The 18,943-nt window shown below is 42.2% G+C and overlaps 2 protein-coding genes across 2 annotated transcripts in view; both read left to right on the forward strand.

Moving 5' to 3' along the window:
* The first annotated feature begins 625 nt into the window (after positions 1 to 625).
* Positions 626 to 8,712, forward strand: pygo1 (pygopus family PHD finger 1). The gene is made up of 3 exons (XM_060924205.1): positions 626 to 1,071; positions 2,825 to 2,910; positions 3,663 to 8,712. The coding sequence occupies exons 1-3, from the start codon at positions 864 to 866 to the stop codon at positions 4,785 to 4,787; spliced, it is 1,419 nt and encodes a 472-aa protein (XP_060780188.1). The 5' UTR covers positions 626 to 863; the 3' UTR covers positions 4,788 to 8,712.
* A 4,020-nt stretch (positions 8,713 to 12,732) lies between these two features.
* Positions 12,733 to 18,943, forward strand: part of dnaaf4 (dynein axonemal assembly factor 4) — a 43,801-nt gene continuing 37,590 nt past the window's right edge. Inside the window, exon 1 of the mRNA XM_060924206.1 lies at positions 12,733 to 12,996. Within this exon, the coding sequence (XP_060780189.1) occupies positions 12,874 to 12,996 (123 nt within the window). The 5' untranslated portion in view covers positions 12,733 to 12,873. The remainder of the gene's footprint in view (positions 12,997 to 18,943) is intronic.

Here is an 18,943-nt window from a genome sequence, read left to right on the forward strand (position 1 = left end):
ATGAGATGAATACATCCAATGGTGGAATGGCACTTTAAACAGTGAAGAGTGAGTCGAAAGAGTCGGTTCTTATTATTGAACTGAATCAATTAAGAAAGGAATCAGTCGTCTGGACCAATCAGATTCCTTCATTTCATCCGGGCATTTACGGCCTTTGCTAACGAGGTAAAATAATAATAATGTTAATAATAATAATAATAATTATTATGATTATGAAACGTTTTTTTTTCTGGACGTTAAGACCAGTCTGTTTTTTTTTCCTTAAAAATAACGTACACCGAGGATTAGCTATGTGCTAACGCTATGCTATGTGCTAACGCTAGCGAGCGAGGTGTTCATGGGAAGTGTAGTCCCTTTTCAATCGCAATTGTCGTAGAATCAGCGGAAACGTCTTCGAAATCCAGCGAGATTATTTGTATGATTTGGTCCATAGTTCCGGACCACAACTCTGTGAAAAACGGTTGTCGTATGTACGTGTTTTAAATGAACACGAATGGCAAATGAATTCACTTCCGGGTTGTAGTCCTGGTAGAGGTGGAAGTGGCGTGACGTCAGGACCTGGGTCGAGAGACTCACGCACTGTGTGTGCACGAGCGCAGGGTCTGAACATCAAATGCGGCAGTTGAGTTGAGACAAAGCTAACATGCTAATGGCGAGAGGGGTGTCGGGCTGTCCCTCTCACACATGTCCTGCTCTAATGTCCCACCTGGGCCGGGTTAATACGAGTCCGGACACGGACTGAGCGACCTAGACACTCCGAAGACAAGTTTGTGTGTGTTTTGTGAGGAAAAGAGGTGTTAAAGGAAAGTGAAATAAAGTGTTCCTCCCTGAAGTTTGGTAGTAGTTGCTGCTCTCTGGTGTCCATGTCACACACACACACACGCACACTGAGACACAGCAGTGATTTGCTGCTGCTAGAAAAAAAAGTAGGACGGAAGAAGAGCATTTCAATCTGTCCAACATTTAAAGTTAAACAGGTTTTGGTTATTTTTAGTCCTTGGAGCCATGTGAGGTGTCCTGTAATGTCCACGGAGCAGGATAAAGATTCATTCTCGCTCAAAAGAAACAGAGGTAATGGCAGTTTTTGCCTTGTTATATATTTAGCTAACTCCTTTACTGGCTGTGTGTGTGGGCCTTCTTCAAGGCCTTCAGATATTTTCTTCATAACGACAATATTATAACATTTTAGGTCTTAGGAAAATAGTTTGTGAACTTTTGGAGTACACACACACAGAGCCAAAGTTGTACAGTACAATGCCTCTACAGTGGTGCTTGAAAGTTTGTGAACCCTTTAGAATTTTCTATATTTCTGCATAAACATGACCGAAAACATCATCAGATTTTCACACAAGCTCTAAAAGTAGATCATGAGACAAAAATATTATACTTGGTCATTTATTTATTGAGGAAAATGATCCATATCTGTGAGTGGCAAAAGTATGCGAACCTCTAGGATTAGCAGTTAATTTGAAGGTGAAATTAGGCACCCTGTTTTATTTAAAGAACAGGGATCTATCAAAGTCTGAGCTTCACAACACATGTTTGTGGAAGTGTATCATGGCACGAACAAAGGAGATTTCTGAGGAGCTCAGAAACAGCGTTGTTGATGCTCGTCAGGCTGGAAAAGGTTACAAAACCGTCTCTAAAGAGTTTGGACTCCACCAATCTGTCAATATGTCAGACAGATTGTGTACAAATGGAGGAAATTCAAGACCGTTGTTACCCTCCGCAGGAGTGGTCGACCAACAAAGATCACTCCAAGAGCGAGGCGTGGAATAGTCGGCGAGGCCACAAAGGACCCCAGGGTAACTTCTGTTGTAAGCAACTGAAGGCCCCTCTCACATTGGCTAATGTTAATGTTCATGAGTCCACCATCAGGAGAACACTGAACAACAATGGTGTGCATGGCAGGGTTGCAAGGAGAAAGCCACTGCTGTCCAAAAAGAACATTGCTGCTCATTTGCAGTTTGCTAAAGATCACGTGGACAAGCCAGAAAGTTGGAAACATGTTTTGTGGACAGATGAGACCAAAATAAAACTTTTTGGTTTAAATGAGAAGCGTTATGTTTGGAGAAAGGAAACTGCATTCCAGCATAAGAACCTTATCCCATCTGTGAAACATGGTGGTGGTAGTATCATGGTTTGGGCCCGTTTTGCTGCACCTGGGCCAGGACGGCTTGCCATCATCGATGGAACAATGAATTCTGAATTATACCAGCAAATTCTAAAGGAAAATGTCAGGACATCTGTCCATGAACTGAATCTCAAGAGAAGGTGGGTCATGTAGCAAGACAACGACCCTAAGCACACAAGTCGTTCTACCAAAGAATGGTTAAAGAAGAATAAAGTTAATGTTTTGGAAATGTTGTGGAAGGACCTGAAGCGAGCAGTTCATGTGAGGAAACCCACCAACATCCCAGAGTTGAAGCTGTTCTGTACGGAGGAACGGGCTAAAATTCCTCCAAGCCGGTGTGCAGGACTGATCAACAGTTACCGCAAACGTTTAGTTGCAGTTATTGCTGCACGAGGGGGTCACACCAGATACTGAAAGCAAAGGTTCACGTACTTTTGCCACTCACAGATATGTAATATTGGATCATTTTCCTCAATAAATAAACGACCAAGTATAATATTTTTGTCTCATTTGTTTAACTGGGTTCTCTTTATCTACTTTTAGGACTTGTGTGAAAATCTGATGTTGTTTTAGGTCATATTTATGTAGAAATATAGAAAATTCTAAAGGTTTCACAAACTTTCAAGCACCACTGTACTTCTATTTATCTCCTGAGTTTTCTTTATAAACATGTTGTTGTTGTTTTTTCAGGAGGTGACGGTGGTCTGGATGGTTTAGGAGGGCCCGGTTTGCTCCTGGGGAACCCGGATAAAAAGAAACGCAAGTCAAATCCACAGGTAGATGATTATTTTCTGTGTCAAACAATAAAACCATGGAATGGAAGGGTTTCTCATGGTTATGATTTACATTCGTATGCTAATGAGATCCAGTCTTGTAAAGCCAGTATCTCACTGGGCTGCAACAAATTGCGAACCTCATTCGCGAGAGAGTATCAAAAGTGTCTTGAAACGTTCGCGGGGCTTCTCAGTTTCCTCCCATGAGTCGCAAAGTGTTGCTACTTCGTTGCTGAAATTTTGAACATGTTCAAAAAAATTAGTGCGACAAAATTTCTCTCAAAATAGCCGCAAATGCATCGCTGGTGTCGCAAAGCTGTCACGAACCCTTCTCAAGTTGGTTTCCGTGAGACAGGAAGTGCGAGTTCAGCCAGTATCTCACTGGGCTGCGACTAGTTGGAGGCACAACAATTGCGATAAAATATGCGAATATCAATTCAGTGTGATTCCAAGTGAAAATTGTCGCTAATTCACATATTTTATCGCAATTGTTGTGTCTCCAACTAGTCGCAGGCTGTCGCAACCCAGTGAGATACTACCCTAATAAACAATGTGTTTCTAAATGTATTTCGAGACCGATGAAGACGGATTGGATTTTTCCCCCGAGTTTCGTGAAAATAAGGTCCAGTTACATCTGATTTGTGTTGAAATGACGTTTTAATGGGGATTGATAAATATCAGAATTGTCTGTCAAGCCCCAGAACAGGTATTTGATTTGAGTAACCTGACCCTAACCCCTGTGTTGTCCTCCTCAGGCTCCGTCATTCGCGCCGCTCTCCGAATATGCGCCTCCTCCGAACCCGAGCGCCGATCACCTGGTGGCGTCCAACCCCTTCGACGATAACTACAACTCTCCTCCTGTGTCTCTGAAACCGCCGAACAACCCCAACCCCTACTTCGGCCCGTCTCACTACCCAGGGTTCAGTGGTTATGGGCTGCCCCGAATGGTACCGCACATCCAGAACAGGATGCCTGCTCCTTTTGGGTCCCCGTTTCAGATCCGGACCCAGCCAAACCCATTCGTCCAGAACCCGATGGGCCCGATGGGCTTTAACCGAGCGCCAGGGTTCAGCTATGGGCATCCTGAGAACCCGGCCTTCGCTAACCAGCCCGTGTTTAATAACAACACTGGCATGCACCAGCACTTCAGACCAGGTCCTGGAGAGAGCATCAACCAGCTTTCTCTTTCCAGCATGAACCAGAACCACGGTCCTGATCCGATGTTCAGCCCAGAGGTGACGATGTCTGGGAATCGTCCGGCAGTGAAATCTGGCCCGGTTATGAGCCCTGGACTGAACTTCGTCCAACCTGCAGCGCTTAAACAGGAACTGGGTGAGAGCGGAAACAAGAACGCAACGCCTCCACGGAAACCGAACCAGATCTTGGAAGAGGGAGGTGCTCAAGAGAGCCAGGCGGAGCTTAAAGGGAAGAACACAAGATTGAATGTAGAAGGAGGCATGGAGAAGATCAACGGTGTCCTCCACCCCAACATGGAGCCGTTAAAGAAATCTCCTCAACCGGTCACGGAGAACAGCGCCGAGAGAAACCGGCGGCCCGCGCACAACAAAACCGGCTCAGCCAATAGCAAGAGATCGAGTCGTGTGAGTGGCTCCGCCCCGCCCGAGCCCTTGTACCCGTGCGGGATCTGCCTGGGTGAAGTGAACGATGATCAGGAGGCCATCTTGTGCGAGGCCTCGTGTCAGAAGTGGTTCCACCGCGTGTGCACAGGAATGACGGAGACGGCCTACAACCTGCTGACCGCCGAGGCGGCCGCCGTGTGGGGCTGCGACACCTGCATGGACGAGAAAGAAGGAGCGCAGCTGCTCAAAACCAGGGAGGGGTCCGGCTCGGCGACGGCAAACAGCGAGGGACAAACCTGAATAACGCCTCCGTGTGTGTGTGTGCGCGCGTGTGTGTTTTCAACATTTTAACCTTTTTGTTTTCTCCGAGTTTTCTTCAGATGTCGAAAATAATGTGCCACGAATGCAAAGTTGCAACTTTTTATAAATCGCAAATCAGCACTTGATTTTGGATCTCGACTCAATAACAATTCGTATTTATCACTGAAGGAACTTAAACTTATCCGGTACGTGACACGAGGCGTCCAGTCTGCAAAATCGTAACGCATTTCTCATAACTCGAGTCTTGGTTATTTGTTTGTTGAAGCCCCGCCCCTTTAAATGTAAAGATTGTGAGTGAGACTGGCTCGCCGGGTGACGTGACGATATGATTTCAACATTGCGATGAATTATGTAACAATTATAGTTGTTTTTTCCAAGATAAAATATTTAAAATAAAAATCACAAGCCGGTGATTTTGATGTTAAAGAAATGTGTAAAGTTGTCAATCCTTAAAATCAGAATCACAAATACTTTAATAATCCCAAGGGGGAAATTAAGTCCGTCTGCAGTAACTCGCACTCAAGAAGTCGAACAGGTTTGTTTTGACAGAATTGTTTGAGCGACGATTTATTCTTATCGACACTAAAATATTAAATTCTTTTTTGTTTTTTAACGCAGCCGTATTGGCCTGAGTTTCCCAAAAGCACCGCAGCACAAAGATCATCGTTAAATGGTAGAGCGAGCAGCACAATGAACGCTCTCTCTCTCTCTCTCTCGTGTGTAGTTAAGATGCTCTTAGAGTTAAGAGGCTTTTGGGAAACCCGCCACTGTTCAGTATATATCATGAGGCATAGTGTGTATCGTAGAAACGTCGTGGTTGAGATAGGTCACAGACTACGGGTTTGACGTCGCTAGCAATGATGACTGGTTCTTTAGGACGCGCAGAAACGCAGATGGGTCGCGAGGCCAGCACCAGAGCGACAGAGTCGCCCGCAGCGGCGGTAGCCGAGCCGCCATGGAAATATCCGGCCTCGTGAGCTCTTGTATACTATTCTCCTCTCCTAATGAAGCACCTTGCACGGTAAGGTAAGACAAACGATGTCGTGCCACCATCATGTTGTCTCTTTGGACCTCCAGACCTGATGCCAAGTGGTGCACAAAAGTGCCACAGACCTGACGGGTATGGAAGTTGCTCCACAGTGACAGCTGACTCGCTGAGAGCGAGTGATGTCATCTGTTGGCCATTTGAGTGGCCCTTCCGCAGGCCATCTGGTGGTGCGTCATTGACCCTGTTGGGTTCATCTGCCACACTGCACTGAAAAGCGCCCTGCAGCCAGCGCCTTATTGGTGATGTACTATTTAACCCATCGCTGGAACCCAGGCAGGTGCTACCACTCCGGGTCAGAGCGGACCTGGGAGCACTCGTGATTAAGGGGTGACTCCATTTTCCCCAATGCTCAAGTCCTCCCGGACCTCAGACTCCCCACCGGTCGCAGTTTAAAGTCATACTAACAGACTACGGATTACAGAAAAGGATACAGAATTGGTTACCGATTTCTTCCGGATGGATAAAAAATGAAGACGTCTAAAACAGATGTTTGGACTGCCGAAGTTCATAATTAAAATATCTTACCTGCATACGTGCAGCCAGCGCTACGGGATTGTTGTCCCGGATTCTGTTTACAGAGCACGTAGAAACGGCGTTGAAAAGCCCTTGATATTTTTCGCTTGCCGATCAACGAATAATCATCTCAACAGCGCCCTCTACGGGATACATTCACCACTTTTAACATCATCCGAGTTAGCTGAGACAAGTATAGATCTTCCTCCTGCCATAAAAGTCACCGAATGACATTTTGATTTGTCGTCAATCAGTTTTCGTGCAATATTCGCTTTGCAGCGCTGATAGTCCACCACGTGTTTTCGTAACCTTCCGAGGAGCATTTTGTTTCTCTGTTGCTCAACAAATCCGGAAAATTCGCCAATGATTTCCAGTCTCCTGATGGATTCGCAAGGTTCTGTATCATCTGTCGTCAGTGCCTGGACCATATTGGTTTCATGCCAGATTTACAGTAACGTCCTTCGGTCCAATTTCACTTTGGTTTGTATTTCCTGCATACAGAGGCTTGGTAACGTAACGCAGCAGGTAGAACTCAAGATCCATCATCTGACAGGAAATAATCTGGTGGACTGACACGTTTATATGTTTATTAATATACTATTGATATTTCACGGAAAAAAAAATCACACATCCGTGAGTAAAAGATCCGTACCATATTTTTTGCATTATGCGTGAATCCGTATTCCGTGACTCGTCCGCATTTTGTAAACGTTCTAGAAACGTTGCCGGGTATCGCAGGTATCGTAATCGTGGTATTTTTGTCGTATCGCCCGTCCCTAAGATCATTGTGAATAATTAACTAGATAAACTGGAAACGTAGCATTAAAAGGTGTGTGGGTGTGGTACAGACTCAAACACCACGAAACAGTTGCAGTTACAATCCCGATACGGATTTGCGATTTGTAAAACAAGTCGAGTCGTGTTATTTTTCTTTTCCCCTCAATGAATTTTTTTCATCTGTCGCTCGTCTGTAAAATCTCTCCTGAAGCTCTCAGTGAAGTCGTGGACATAAATACTGACGTTGAGGGTGTGTCCGTGTCGCCATAAGTTTTCCTGTCGCCTGAGTATAACTGTTATCTCCATTTTCCGCTGTCGAAACTTGTTCTAACACCCATACCCCCCCCTCCCCTTTTTTTTCCTTCTTATTTGGTCCTGGTCAGTTCCCGCCCCCCAGCCGGCTCTCCCTCATCACGCTCAGAGGAAAGCGCTATCCGCCGGCTTCCTCATACCTGAGCTCACAGATGGCTACGGTGTATCGCTGTGATTAACAGGAGAACGAGAGAGAGCCCCGCCCAGACAGTTAGCACACCCAATTACACCCTCGTGGACTCCCAGCCACAGATGGGTGTAGCATCGTCGGGATTAGAACTCATGATGTCTGACAGATAGAGCGCGAATGCTTTAACATTGAAGAGTTTTTAACACCTAAAACTATTTTAATGATAGATGAGGGTATGTTTCCAGTCGAGGACGAAGAGCTGATATCAATATCGCGATAAATTGTTGCGATACTGTCAGCTGTCAGCGTTTATTGGATGGAAATTGAATCCTGAATATTTTATTGTATTTAAGAATCATATTATTACGAACAAGAATAATACTATAATTATTATTTCATTTAATTTTTCTTCCCCGCTTCAACTTTATAGTCAGGTCTTTTTTTTGTAACGTTTCTGAAGAACAAAATCCAGACACGTTCGACATGACGGTTTAATCACTTTATTAGATAGAGGATGATATTTATTAAGAAGAAGAAGCCTTTATTTTTGTCACACGTACACTCAAGCAGAGTGAAATTCCTCCTCTGCACTTCACGCATCTGAAGCAGTGAACACACACACCCTCACGGTTTTCCTGCCGATCCTGGGAATCGAAATAGGTCCCGAACCTTCACACCGTGGCTCATGTGCTCTCCTTGGAAACGCTTCAGTCATTACGTCAGAGGAGCGAATGAAGAATAAAGTGTCTTTGCGACGCTGAATGTAGCGATGATCGTTTTTCTGAACGATGCGTCGTCGAGCTTCAGAGCGTTTCTGCTTCGCTGCATCGTTCTCCTTTTGCCGTGTTTCCTCCGTTTTGTTATTCGTTCTTAAGGTAATTGTGGTTAATGTAGCAGAGAGAGATGCGATGACAATAATAATAATAATAATAATAATAATGCACGCTTATTACTTGGTGTGTGCACTACAATGCTTTTAAATCATCTGATGATCATTTAATGGCATTTCCTTTCCTGATTTGTTCTGTTTTATATGAGGGTTTGTTACTTGAAGGTCGAAGAAATTGCACAGAATATATCAGTCCACCATTTATGGACGGTCAATAAAAATTTATATCATCTCAGAGTTTTCTCCTTCTTCTTATTATTATTCTTTTTTGCACGTGATCATATTGTAAGATGAAAACGACCACACTTGTTCTTCTGCTGTTCTTCCATTCATATACACAGTTATTAATTGTTTAATAAGTGCAAAAGTTTGTACACCCTGAGGACCAGACCAGGAAGACATGTAGCGTGTTTGGTTTGAGAGAGGATATGGATGGGTGAGGAAACCAAACCGATGTGAGGTGAAATGTTTCGGTTTCCTTTTCTGAGCGTCATCTAAATATCTGTACATTTATACATCTCTGGATATAAATATATACTGTACGTTTTGGGATGAGTCATAATTTCTCAATAATAATTCACAGTTTGGAGATAATAAGACTAAAAAATGCTGATACACACTCTAAGGCCAAAAGTTTCGTTTGTGACATCACAACTACACTGTCTTGCAAAAGTATTCATCCCCCTTAGTGTTTTTTTTTTCACCTGTTTTGCCGCATTACAAGCTGGAGTTAAAATGGATTTTTGGAGGGTTAGCGCCATTTGATTTACACGACATGTCTACCACTTTAAAGGTGCACATTGTTGTTTTATTGTGACACAAACAATAATTATGATGGAAAAAAACCCCACAAATCTGGAATGTGCATAAGTATTCATCCCCTTTCATACGAAACCCCTAAATAAGAGCTGCTCCAATCAATTCACTTCATTCATTCATTCATTATCTCTAGCCGCTTTATCCTTCTACAGGGTCGCAGGCAAGCTGGAGCCTATCCCAGCTGACTACGGGCGAAAGGCGGGGTACACCCTGGACAAGTCGCCAGGTCATCACAGGGCTGACACATAGACACAGACAACCATTCACACTCACATTCACACCTACGGTCAATTTAGAGTCACCAGTTAACCTAACCTGCATGTCTTTGGACTGTGGGGGAAACCGGAGCACCCGGAGGAAACCCACGCGGACACGGGGAGAACATGCAAACTCCACACAGAAAGGCCCTCGCCGGCCCCGGGGCTCGAACCCAGGACCTTCTTGCTGTGAGGCGACAGCGCTAACCACTACACCACCGTGCCGCCCAATTCACTTCATAAGTCACATAATTAGTTGATTAAGATCCACCTGTGTGCAGTCAAAGTGTCACATGATCTGTCACATGATGTCTGTATATATAAATCAACCTGTTCTGGAAGGACCCTGACTCTGCAGCACGACTAAGCAAGCAACATGTAAACCAAGGAGCCTCCAAACAGGTCAGAGACAAAGTTGTGGAGAAGTATAGATCAGGGTTGGGTTATAAAAAATATCCCACAGAGCTCCATTAAATCCATTATAGCAAAATGGAAAGAATATGGCACCACTACAAACCTGACAAGAGAAGGCCCCGCCCACCAAAACTCACAGACCGGGCAAGGAGGGCATTAATCAGAGATGCAATAACGACACCAAAGATAACACTGAAGGAGCTGCAAAGATCCACAGCGGAGATGGGAGTATCTGTCCATAGGACCATTTTAAGCTGTACACTCCACAGAGTGGGCGGGGCTTTATGGAAGAGTGGCCAGAAAAAAAGTCATTGCTTAAGAAAACACATTTGGAGTTTGCCCAACAGCATGTGGCAGACTCCCCAAACTCATGGAAGAAGATTCTCTGGTCAAATGAGACTAAAATTGATCTTTTTGGCCATCATGGGAAATGCCATGCGTGGCGCAAACCCAACACCCTGAGAACACCGTTCCTACAGTGAAGCATGGTGGTGGCAGCATCATGCTGTGGGGATGTTTTTCATCTGCAGGGACAGGAAAGCTGGTCAGGACTGAAGGAAAGATGGATGGCACTAAATACAGGGCAATTCTGGAGGAAAACCTGTTCGAATCAGCCAGAGGTTTGAGACTGGGATGAAGGTTCACGTTCCAGCAGGACAATGACCCTAAACATACTGCTAAAGCTACACTGGAGTGGTTTAAAGGGAAACATTTAAATGTCTTGGAATGGCCTAATCAAAGCCCAGACCTCAATCCAATTGAGAATCTGTGGCATAACTTGAAGATTGCTGGACACCAACGCAACCCATCTAACTTGAAGGAGTTGGAGCAGTTTTGCCTTGAGGAATGGGCCAAAATCCCAGTGGCTAGATGTGCTAAGCTAATAGAGACAAACCCCAAGAGACTTGCAGCTGTAATTGCAGCAAAAGGTGGCTCTATAAAGTATTGGCTTTGGGGGGTGAATACCTATGCACACTCCAGATTTCTGTTTTTTCATCTTAATTATTGTTTGTGTCACAATAAAACAACAATTTGCACCTTTAAAGGTGTAGGCTTGTTGTGTAAATCAAATGGTGCTAACCTCCAAAAATCCATTTTTATTCCAGCTTGTAATGCGACAAAACAGGACAAACACCAAGGGGGATGAATACTTTTGCAAGACACTGTATGTGTGCTTATTGAACATCGCATTATGGATTTATTCCCCTTTCCTGTTATCGTGAGCTCCACTCTTCTGTGAAGGCTTCCTGCTTGAGTTTGGGGCATGGCTGTGGGGATTTGTGTTCATTCAGCCATAAGAACATTAGTGAGGTCAGGCGCTGATGTTGGGCAGGTGGCCTGGGGTGCAGTCGGCGTTCCAATTCTGACAATTCCAGCTTAAATTTTTGATATAATTGACAGATGTCATTTTGAGAGAAGTGATAAATGAGATGATGAATCAGAATTTTAACATCACTCAGACTTTTGAGATAATCAAAGAGAATTTGAGATAACTCAGAATTGTGAGATAACAGAATTTTAACAAGTCAAAATTTTGAGATAATAACTGAGAATTTTAATGTCAGAATTTTGAAATAACTCAGAATTGTGAGATAACAATTTTAACCAGTCAGAATTTTAAGATAACTCAATTGTGAAAGAACAGAATTTTAACATGAGTCAGAATTTTGAGATAATAAGTGAGAATTTTAATGAGTTATAATTTTGAGATAACTCAATTGTGAGATAACTCAGAATTGTGAGATAATTTTAACGAGTCAGAATTGAGAACTGAAAGAATTTTAACGAGTCATAACTTTAAAATAACTTAATTGTGAGATAACTGAGAATTTTAACACGAGTCAGAATTTTGAGATAATAACTGAGCATTTTAATGAGTTATAATTTTGAGATAACTCAATTGTGAGAACTCAGAATTGTGAGATAATTTTAACGAGTCAGAATTGAGAACTGAAAGAATTTTAATGAGTTATAATTTTGAGAACTCAATTGTGAGATAACTGAGAATTTTAACGAGTCAGAATTTTCAGATAATAAAACAGAATTTTTAGATAACTCAGAATTGTGAGATAATAAATGAGAATTGTGCTGAGTCAGAATTTTGAGATAATAACTGAGAATTTTAATGTCATAATTGTGAGATAACTCAGAATTCTGAGATAACGTTTTTTTAAGGTTCTACTTTTTTCGCCCAACACAAAGGCTGTACAATATAACACAAGACAGTCGTGCACAGACAGTGAATACAAGATGTGTAATGAACAAAGGGAAGAGGTGGATTTTTAAAGTTCAAAATAAATGACTTATACAGTATCAGCGATTTGTAGTATACACTGTACCAGTCAAAAGTTTGTACACCCCACTGCTCTACTCATTCAGAGTTTTTCTGTATTTTGACCAGTTACACTGCAGAACAACACTGAAGACACCAAAACTATGAAAGAACAGAACAAGATCACAATTTTAACAGGCCAGAATGTTGAGATCATTCATAACTGTGATGCAATAACTAGGAATGTGAACATGAATCAGAAGTTCAGGGTCAGGTTTCTGACAGAAGGTTATGAGTTATAATTCTGTGATAAGTCAGAATTTTTATGTCACACTGATCCTGCCATCAATTACAGAAAAGAAACTGTTTTATTTTTTGTCCTTTTCAGCCTGTGAGATCCGCCCGCAGCCTCTCAGTGAATTTAATCTGCAACCTGTTTGATCGCATCCCACATGCCCCGCCCCGCCCCGCCCCGCCTGCAGGAGCGCACTACAGTGCGCGCGCGCTCGAACTCGTGTTTGGGATTCAGCCTTTAGCTCTCACGTGGTAACAAAGATCGTTGTCATAGCAACCACACGCTTTAAGCACGCTGAAGGATCTGGTGAGAGTTCTCCTGCGGTCCTTCATCACCATCATGCCGCTTCTGATCAGAGATCACACCTGGAGCCAGACGGAGAGCGCGGTGATCCTCCGCGTGCCGCTCAGAGCCGTGACACCGGGGAAAGTGGACGTGATCTGCACGGAGGAGTACCTGAAAGTGAGTTCCGGGACTTCCGGAAGTTAAGATGTTAGTTCCGGGTTCGTGAGCTCATCACTCTAATCAAGTGTTGATGTGTTAATGTCAGAGGTGGACTGTAATGAAGTACATTTACTTGAGTACTGTACTTTAGTACACTTTTTGAGTATCCGTACTTTACTTGAGTATCTGTACTTTAGTACACTTTTTGAGTATCTGTACTTGAGTACTGTACTTTAGTACACTTTTTGAGTATCCGTACTTTACTTGAGTATCTGTACTTTAGTACACTTTTTGAGTATCTGTACTTGAGTACTGTACTTTAGTACGCTTTTTGAGTATCCGTACTTTACTTGAGTATCTGTACTTTAGTACACTTTTTGAGTATCTGTACTTGAGTACTGTACTTTAGTACACTTTTTGAATAGCTGTACTTTACTTGAGTATCCGTACTTTACTTGAGTAGCTGTACTTTAGTACGCTTTTTGAGTATCCGTACTTTACTTGAGTATCTGTACTTTAGTACGCTTTTTGAGTATCTGTACTTGAGTACTGTACTTTAGTACACTTTTTGAATATCTGTACTTTACTTGAGTACTGTACTTTAGTACACTTTTTGAGTATCTGTACTTTACTTGAGTACTGTACTTTAGTACACTTTTTGAATATCTGTACTTTACTTGAGTACTGTACTTTAGTACACTTTTTGAGTATCCGTACTTTACTTGAGTACTGTACTTTAGTACACTTTTTGAGTATCCGTATTTTACTTGAGTATCTGTACTTTAGTACGCTTTTTGAGTATCTGTACTTGAGTACTGTACTTTAGTACACTTTTTGAGTATCTGTACTTTACTTGAGTACTGAACTTTAGTACACTTTTTGAGTATCTGTACTTTACTTGAGTATCTGTACTTTAGTACACTTTTTTGAGTATCTGTACTTTACTTGGGTACTGTACTTTAGTACAATTTTGAGTATCTGTACTTTACTTGAGTATCTGTACTTTAGCACACTTTTTGAGTATCTGCACTTTGCCTGGGTATCTGTACTTTAGTACACTTTTTGAGTATCTGTACTTTACTTGAGTACTGTACTTTAGTACACTTTGACTATCTGTACTTTACTTGAGTACTGTACTTTAGTACACTTTTTTGAGTATCTGTGCTTTACTTGAGTACTGTACTTTAGCACACTTTTTGAGTATCTGTACTTTACTTGAGTATCTGTACTTTAGTACACTTTTTGAGTATCTGTACTTTACTTGAGTACTGTACTTTAGTACATGTTTTGAGTATCTGTACTTTACATGAGTTTTTTTTTTTTAAACTTATGACTTTAACTTCACTACATTTGAAAGACAAATATCGTACTTTTCACTCCACTACATTTCTATCAAGGTCCTTGTTACTCGTTACTATGAAGCGGCTTTGAAAATGGATGTTTTTTCTTTTCTTTTCTAAAACGTGATTGGTTTTTTCGCAGGTGACACTGAGAGCCGATCAGTAATCACTAGGGTCACGTCACGTCCATAGACTGGATAAAATCAAGTTCAGTGATTTCTCAGCAGCGTTATTTAACACGATCAGTTGATGGCAGAATGGAAGGCGGCGGTTCTTCTGCGGAATGCTCGCACTCATGGCCCCGAACCCATGTTTCAGTTTTCTGAAACGATTAAAGATTCATTTCATTTTAAATGTTTGTTTTGTTTGCCGAAAACGAATCACATCACAGCTTTCAAAAACTCGCCGTCCGACCTGCGGAAGCATATTGAGAGATAAAAACATTTTATTACAAGAGAAAGCTTGCAATGAAATTGTTTGTGCTTTTAGAGCTAGCGATAACGTTGCAAACATGGCTATGCAGTCTGGTTAGTCACATGACTTTCTATGGATTTGCCCACCAAGTTGTCGTAGCCTTGTCTACGGCTAACATTAACACATAGCTAGTTGACTTGGACACTGTTAGCATGTAAAAACAGAGTTACGCTAACATGAATAACGTTAAATTATCTGAAGTCCTTTCAGAAATATGTTTTAGCATAATCTTGCTAAATAAACAATGTAGAAATGTTTCTCTTGAAAAGAGTTTGCTAGCATGTCAGGTGGAGTTTCACTGACTAGCTAGCTTAAAGTGCATATCACGGGTAAATTCAGGAGCGAGATCAATGTAATTCCCCTATTTTATATTAAACTTTGGTCAAATATCTGTCACATTTTGCATCTTGTGCAATTTTTTTACCTTGCGCAATACCAGAAAAATTCCGTTGAAATCGAGCCGTTTGAGGTGAATTGGTCCGCCTCTGAAAAAACTTGGCATTTGGATTTCCCGGCAAACATTGATTTTCGTGACGTCGCATGCGGGACGCCTCCTTCTGAATCCTATGTCAGCGCTGGTTTGTTTGAGAAAACGACCTGGTGGTTTTCTGCAAATTTCTTCAACATTATCGCGTAATTATTAAAATGGTTAACAGATGTATCGTAGGAGGGTGTAGCAACACCAATCTTGATGGGATTAGTACTCATCGTTTCCCAAAAGACCGGACAATGAGAGAGAAATGGGAGCGCTTCGTGCGAGGCACCCAGAAAAATTGGCTACATGCTACAGACTACAGCGTTATTTGCGGTGCTCACTTCACAAGGCCCGACGACTTTGAGAACTATTTGCAGTGAGAAATGGGCTTCAAGAAGCAACTTGATCTGAAAAAAGACGCAGTTCCATCTGTCAGAATGCCCAAAGCAACACCGTCTCCATCTGTATCAGCGTCACCAAAGAAGCCAGCCGTGCTCGTCTCCCCTGATAGAAAGCGAAGCGCCGCATCCACCGAGGCCCTCGAAGCCGAGGACCAAGCCGAGCCGAGAAAAAGACCAAGAAAATCGGCAATTCACAAGTTGACTGTTGCCAGGGTAAGAAATAATTCTGACATCTCATTATATTCTTCATCCAAAGGTGAAGTAACATTGCGCTCAGGTGACAATTCCATATTTCAATGCAAAATCGCTCGCTGCTAAACTTGGTCTACACAGGCTGTGCACTGAAACCGTGCAAGCTCTCGCAGCCTGCTGGCGCTTCCGCAGGTGACGTCACGAATCTGGCTCCAGACTCCCTTGGGATTTTTCCAGACGCTCTTTTTATTTTATTTTTTTCTGCTGTAGACAGATGGCCTTGTGCAAAATTACCCTTCTGGATGAGTGTGTAAAGAGACATACTTTCATCCAGGGCTTTGAACCGGTTCAAGGAACGAAAACGAAAACCGGGAACTTTTTCTATTTCACATGGAACAGAAACGAAACCAGAAACTTTATTATTTTTTATGTTCCGGAACAGAAACGCTTATTAAAAATAATGGTAACCGGTTAATACCGGTTTTTATTTCGTTCCTCAAAGTTTCCGTAGCCTACAAATTAAAAAGTCATTCTCCTCCTGCGCAAGTTTCTATGACCCGCTGGGGTTCACTTCCTGTGTGACGTTCGCTGACCGAATGGAGAGAGCGGGAGGGTGGACTACTATCACATCTCCATGTGATGAGTAAGTGCATTACTGAGTGTCTGAGCAAAGAAGAGCCTGAACGATGCAACCTCCCTATTGGCTGTTTGTAAAAATGTATCAGTTGTTGCCCTTCCCACGGGAATCATCGCGGGCTCGAGAGACGAGACCTGACGAGTTAGTTCGTTGGTGGCAGAACAAAATGTCTGGACACAAATCGGGTTTTCAGAAAAGGAAAGAAAATAAACGGAGGGTCGAAAATACAAAAAAGGAGGCAGAAAATGCAAAACGAGTTTTAAGGTAGGACAAATGGTTAGTTTTCTGAGGCAGCCCGCCGTGGCTGCCTGCAGGCTTATTTATTATAGCCCGTTTAGTTAAAATAGTTGATATAAAATGTTTATAGTTATAGTTATGTGATGGTTGTCCTGATTTAGACTGGTGTTTTTTTTTGGGGGGGGGGGGGGGGGGGGTTGCGCGATGTTGCACCCGGGTCCAGATTAGGGCAGAACCGGCCCTGGCTACATTTCAGGTGTAGTTTGTTTTATGAATGTATGTACTTGCATAGATGTGTACTTGGTCTTCCAATATGGCGCCTAACAAAATCTCGCGGCGCGGTGACGTCATGCGGTAGCCCTCTATAGGGCCTGACTAGCCTTTGGTAACACACTAAACGAATTCTCTTTCATTTTTGGCACTTTTTCTGTTTGTGTAGATGGGAAGACATACTGAGAATCCAAATCGCCAACATTTGAAATAATAATTGTTTTGAATTATTTCTTGTCTTATTTAATGAAGGTTGTAATAGAATTAGCCTACATTTGGCTTAAGCTGGATGAGACAGAGACATAATTTTATAGCCATTTGTTAAACAGCTGACAGGGAACGTAATTAACCGTTCCGGGAACGAAATTTTTTTGTTCTAACCGGTTCGGGAACGTCTATTTAATGGTGGAACCCAAAACCGGAAATGTTAAAATTCCGTTTCTGTTCGGAACGAACCAGTAGGAAAAAAATTCTGGTTCAAAGCCCTGCTTTCATCTAAAAAAAATTAAATTGGTCCAGGATATGCACTTTAACATTAAACCACCATGATGCACAGCATGTGTTCATTTTGTGAATTCACATTTCTGTCTTTGGTAACGGCGTTAGGTTTTGTAAGCGTTGTGGCAATAATACAACAATGCATTGACAGAAAATGTACTTTTAATACTTAAGTATTTTTAAAAGCAAGTACTTTAACTTAAGTAAAAATTTGACTGGAGAACTTTCACTTGGATCGGAGTCACATTTGACCAGCGGGATCTGGACTTTGACTTCAGTAATGAACTTGGGTTCTTTGTCCCCCTCTGGTTAACATTGTGTTTGTGCTCTGTTTTATCAAGAGCCTGGGTCTGGTTCATGACTTACCATCTATTGGACATTTTCTACTTCAATATAAACAAATAAATAGCACTAATCACAATAAATGACTCCAGGAATCAGAATAAGAATCATGTTTATTAGCCAAGTTTGTTGACACACACAAGGATAGTGATACAGAAAGGCTGGGGGCAGGAGGATGAAAAGTAGGGGAGAGCGGGGTAAGATGAGCCACTTTTTACATTTTTCATCATAACTACATGTTAAAGCCATTTTTGCTTCCAGTCTACACACCATACCAAATTTCAAAGTGTACTGTTACTATCTGAGCAAAACATAATTGATAAGCTCTTATGGTTAGAGTGATATTACCTCTTGAAAAAAAAATGTCAAGTGGCTCAACTTACCCCATGCACGGGGTAAGATGAGCCACTGTGTGGGGTAAATTGAGCCAACACAAAACATGTTAGGTTAACAAAGTAAACAACTTTTATTATTAGAAGTGCAATCAATGAATCAAGTCAAGTCAATCAAGTGGGGGATAGGGCCGTTGCATAGAGAAGGGGAGATGAAGACAGAGGTGATAGAACGAGATGGGATAGGGAGGGATAGATAGATGGATAGAGAGAGAGAGATATGCATAGATAGATAGAAAGAGGGATGGTTAGAGAGGGAATGAGAGATATACTATATTATAGAAATTACTAAAACAGTAGAGCAGTGCCAAAAGAATCTTATTTCTTTCAGTAGGTTAAAACATTGCTAAAACATGCAGCAATCATTCCATCAATCATTCAATCATTTCATCATTATTCAATGTTCCAAGCGTTCAAATTGCAAGGGAACACCATTTGCCTCTCCCTCCGTGCTGTCCCCCCAACAGTAAAGGGGCGGGGCAATTTTTTCACAATATCCTGTCTTGACAGGACAGCCTCATCTTTCTCTTTGAAGACAAGGTTGGCTTTCTTGCAGAGCCATGGCATGACCGGCTTCTTTTGAGAAATCTTGCCTCTATTTCGAAGACATCCAATTTGATTATCTGGCCAATGAAGAAATGCACTTTCTTCTTCCCTGTGAATTTTGCCACAACGTAATCCCCCACATCTAACAACTGGTCTTCCTC

The sequence above is a fragment of the Neoarius graeffei genome, chromosome 6, assembly GCF_027579695.1.
Source record: "Neoarius graeffei isolate fNeoGra1 chromosome 6, fNeoGra1.pri, whole genome shotgun sequence".
NCBI lineage: Eukaryota > Metazoa > Chordata > Actinopteri > Siluriformes > Ariidae > Neoarius > Neoarius graeffei.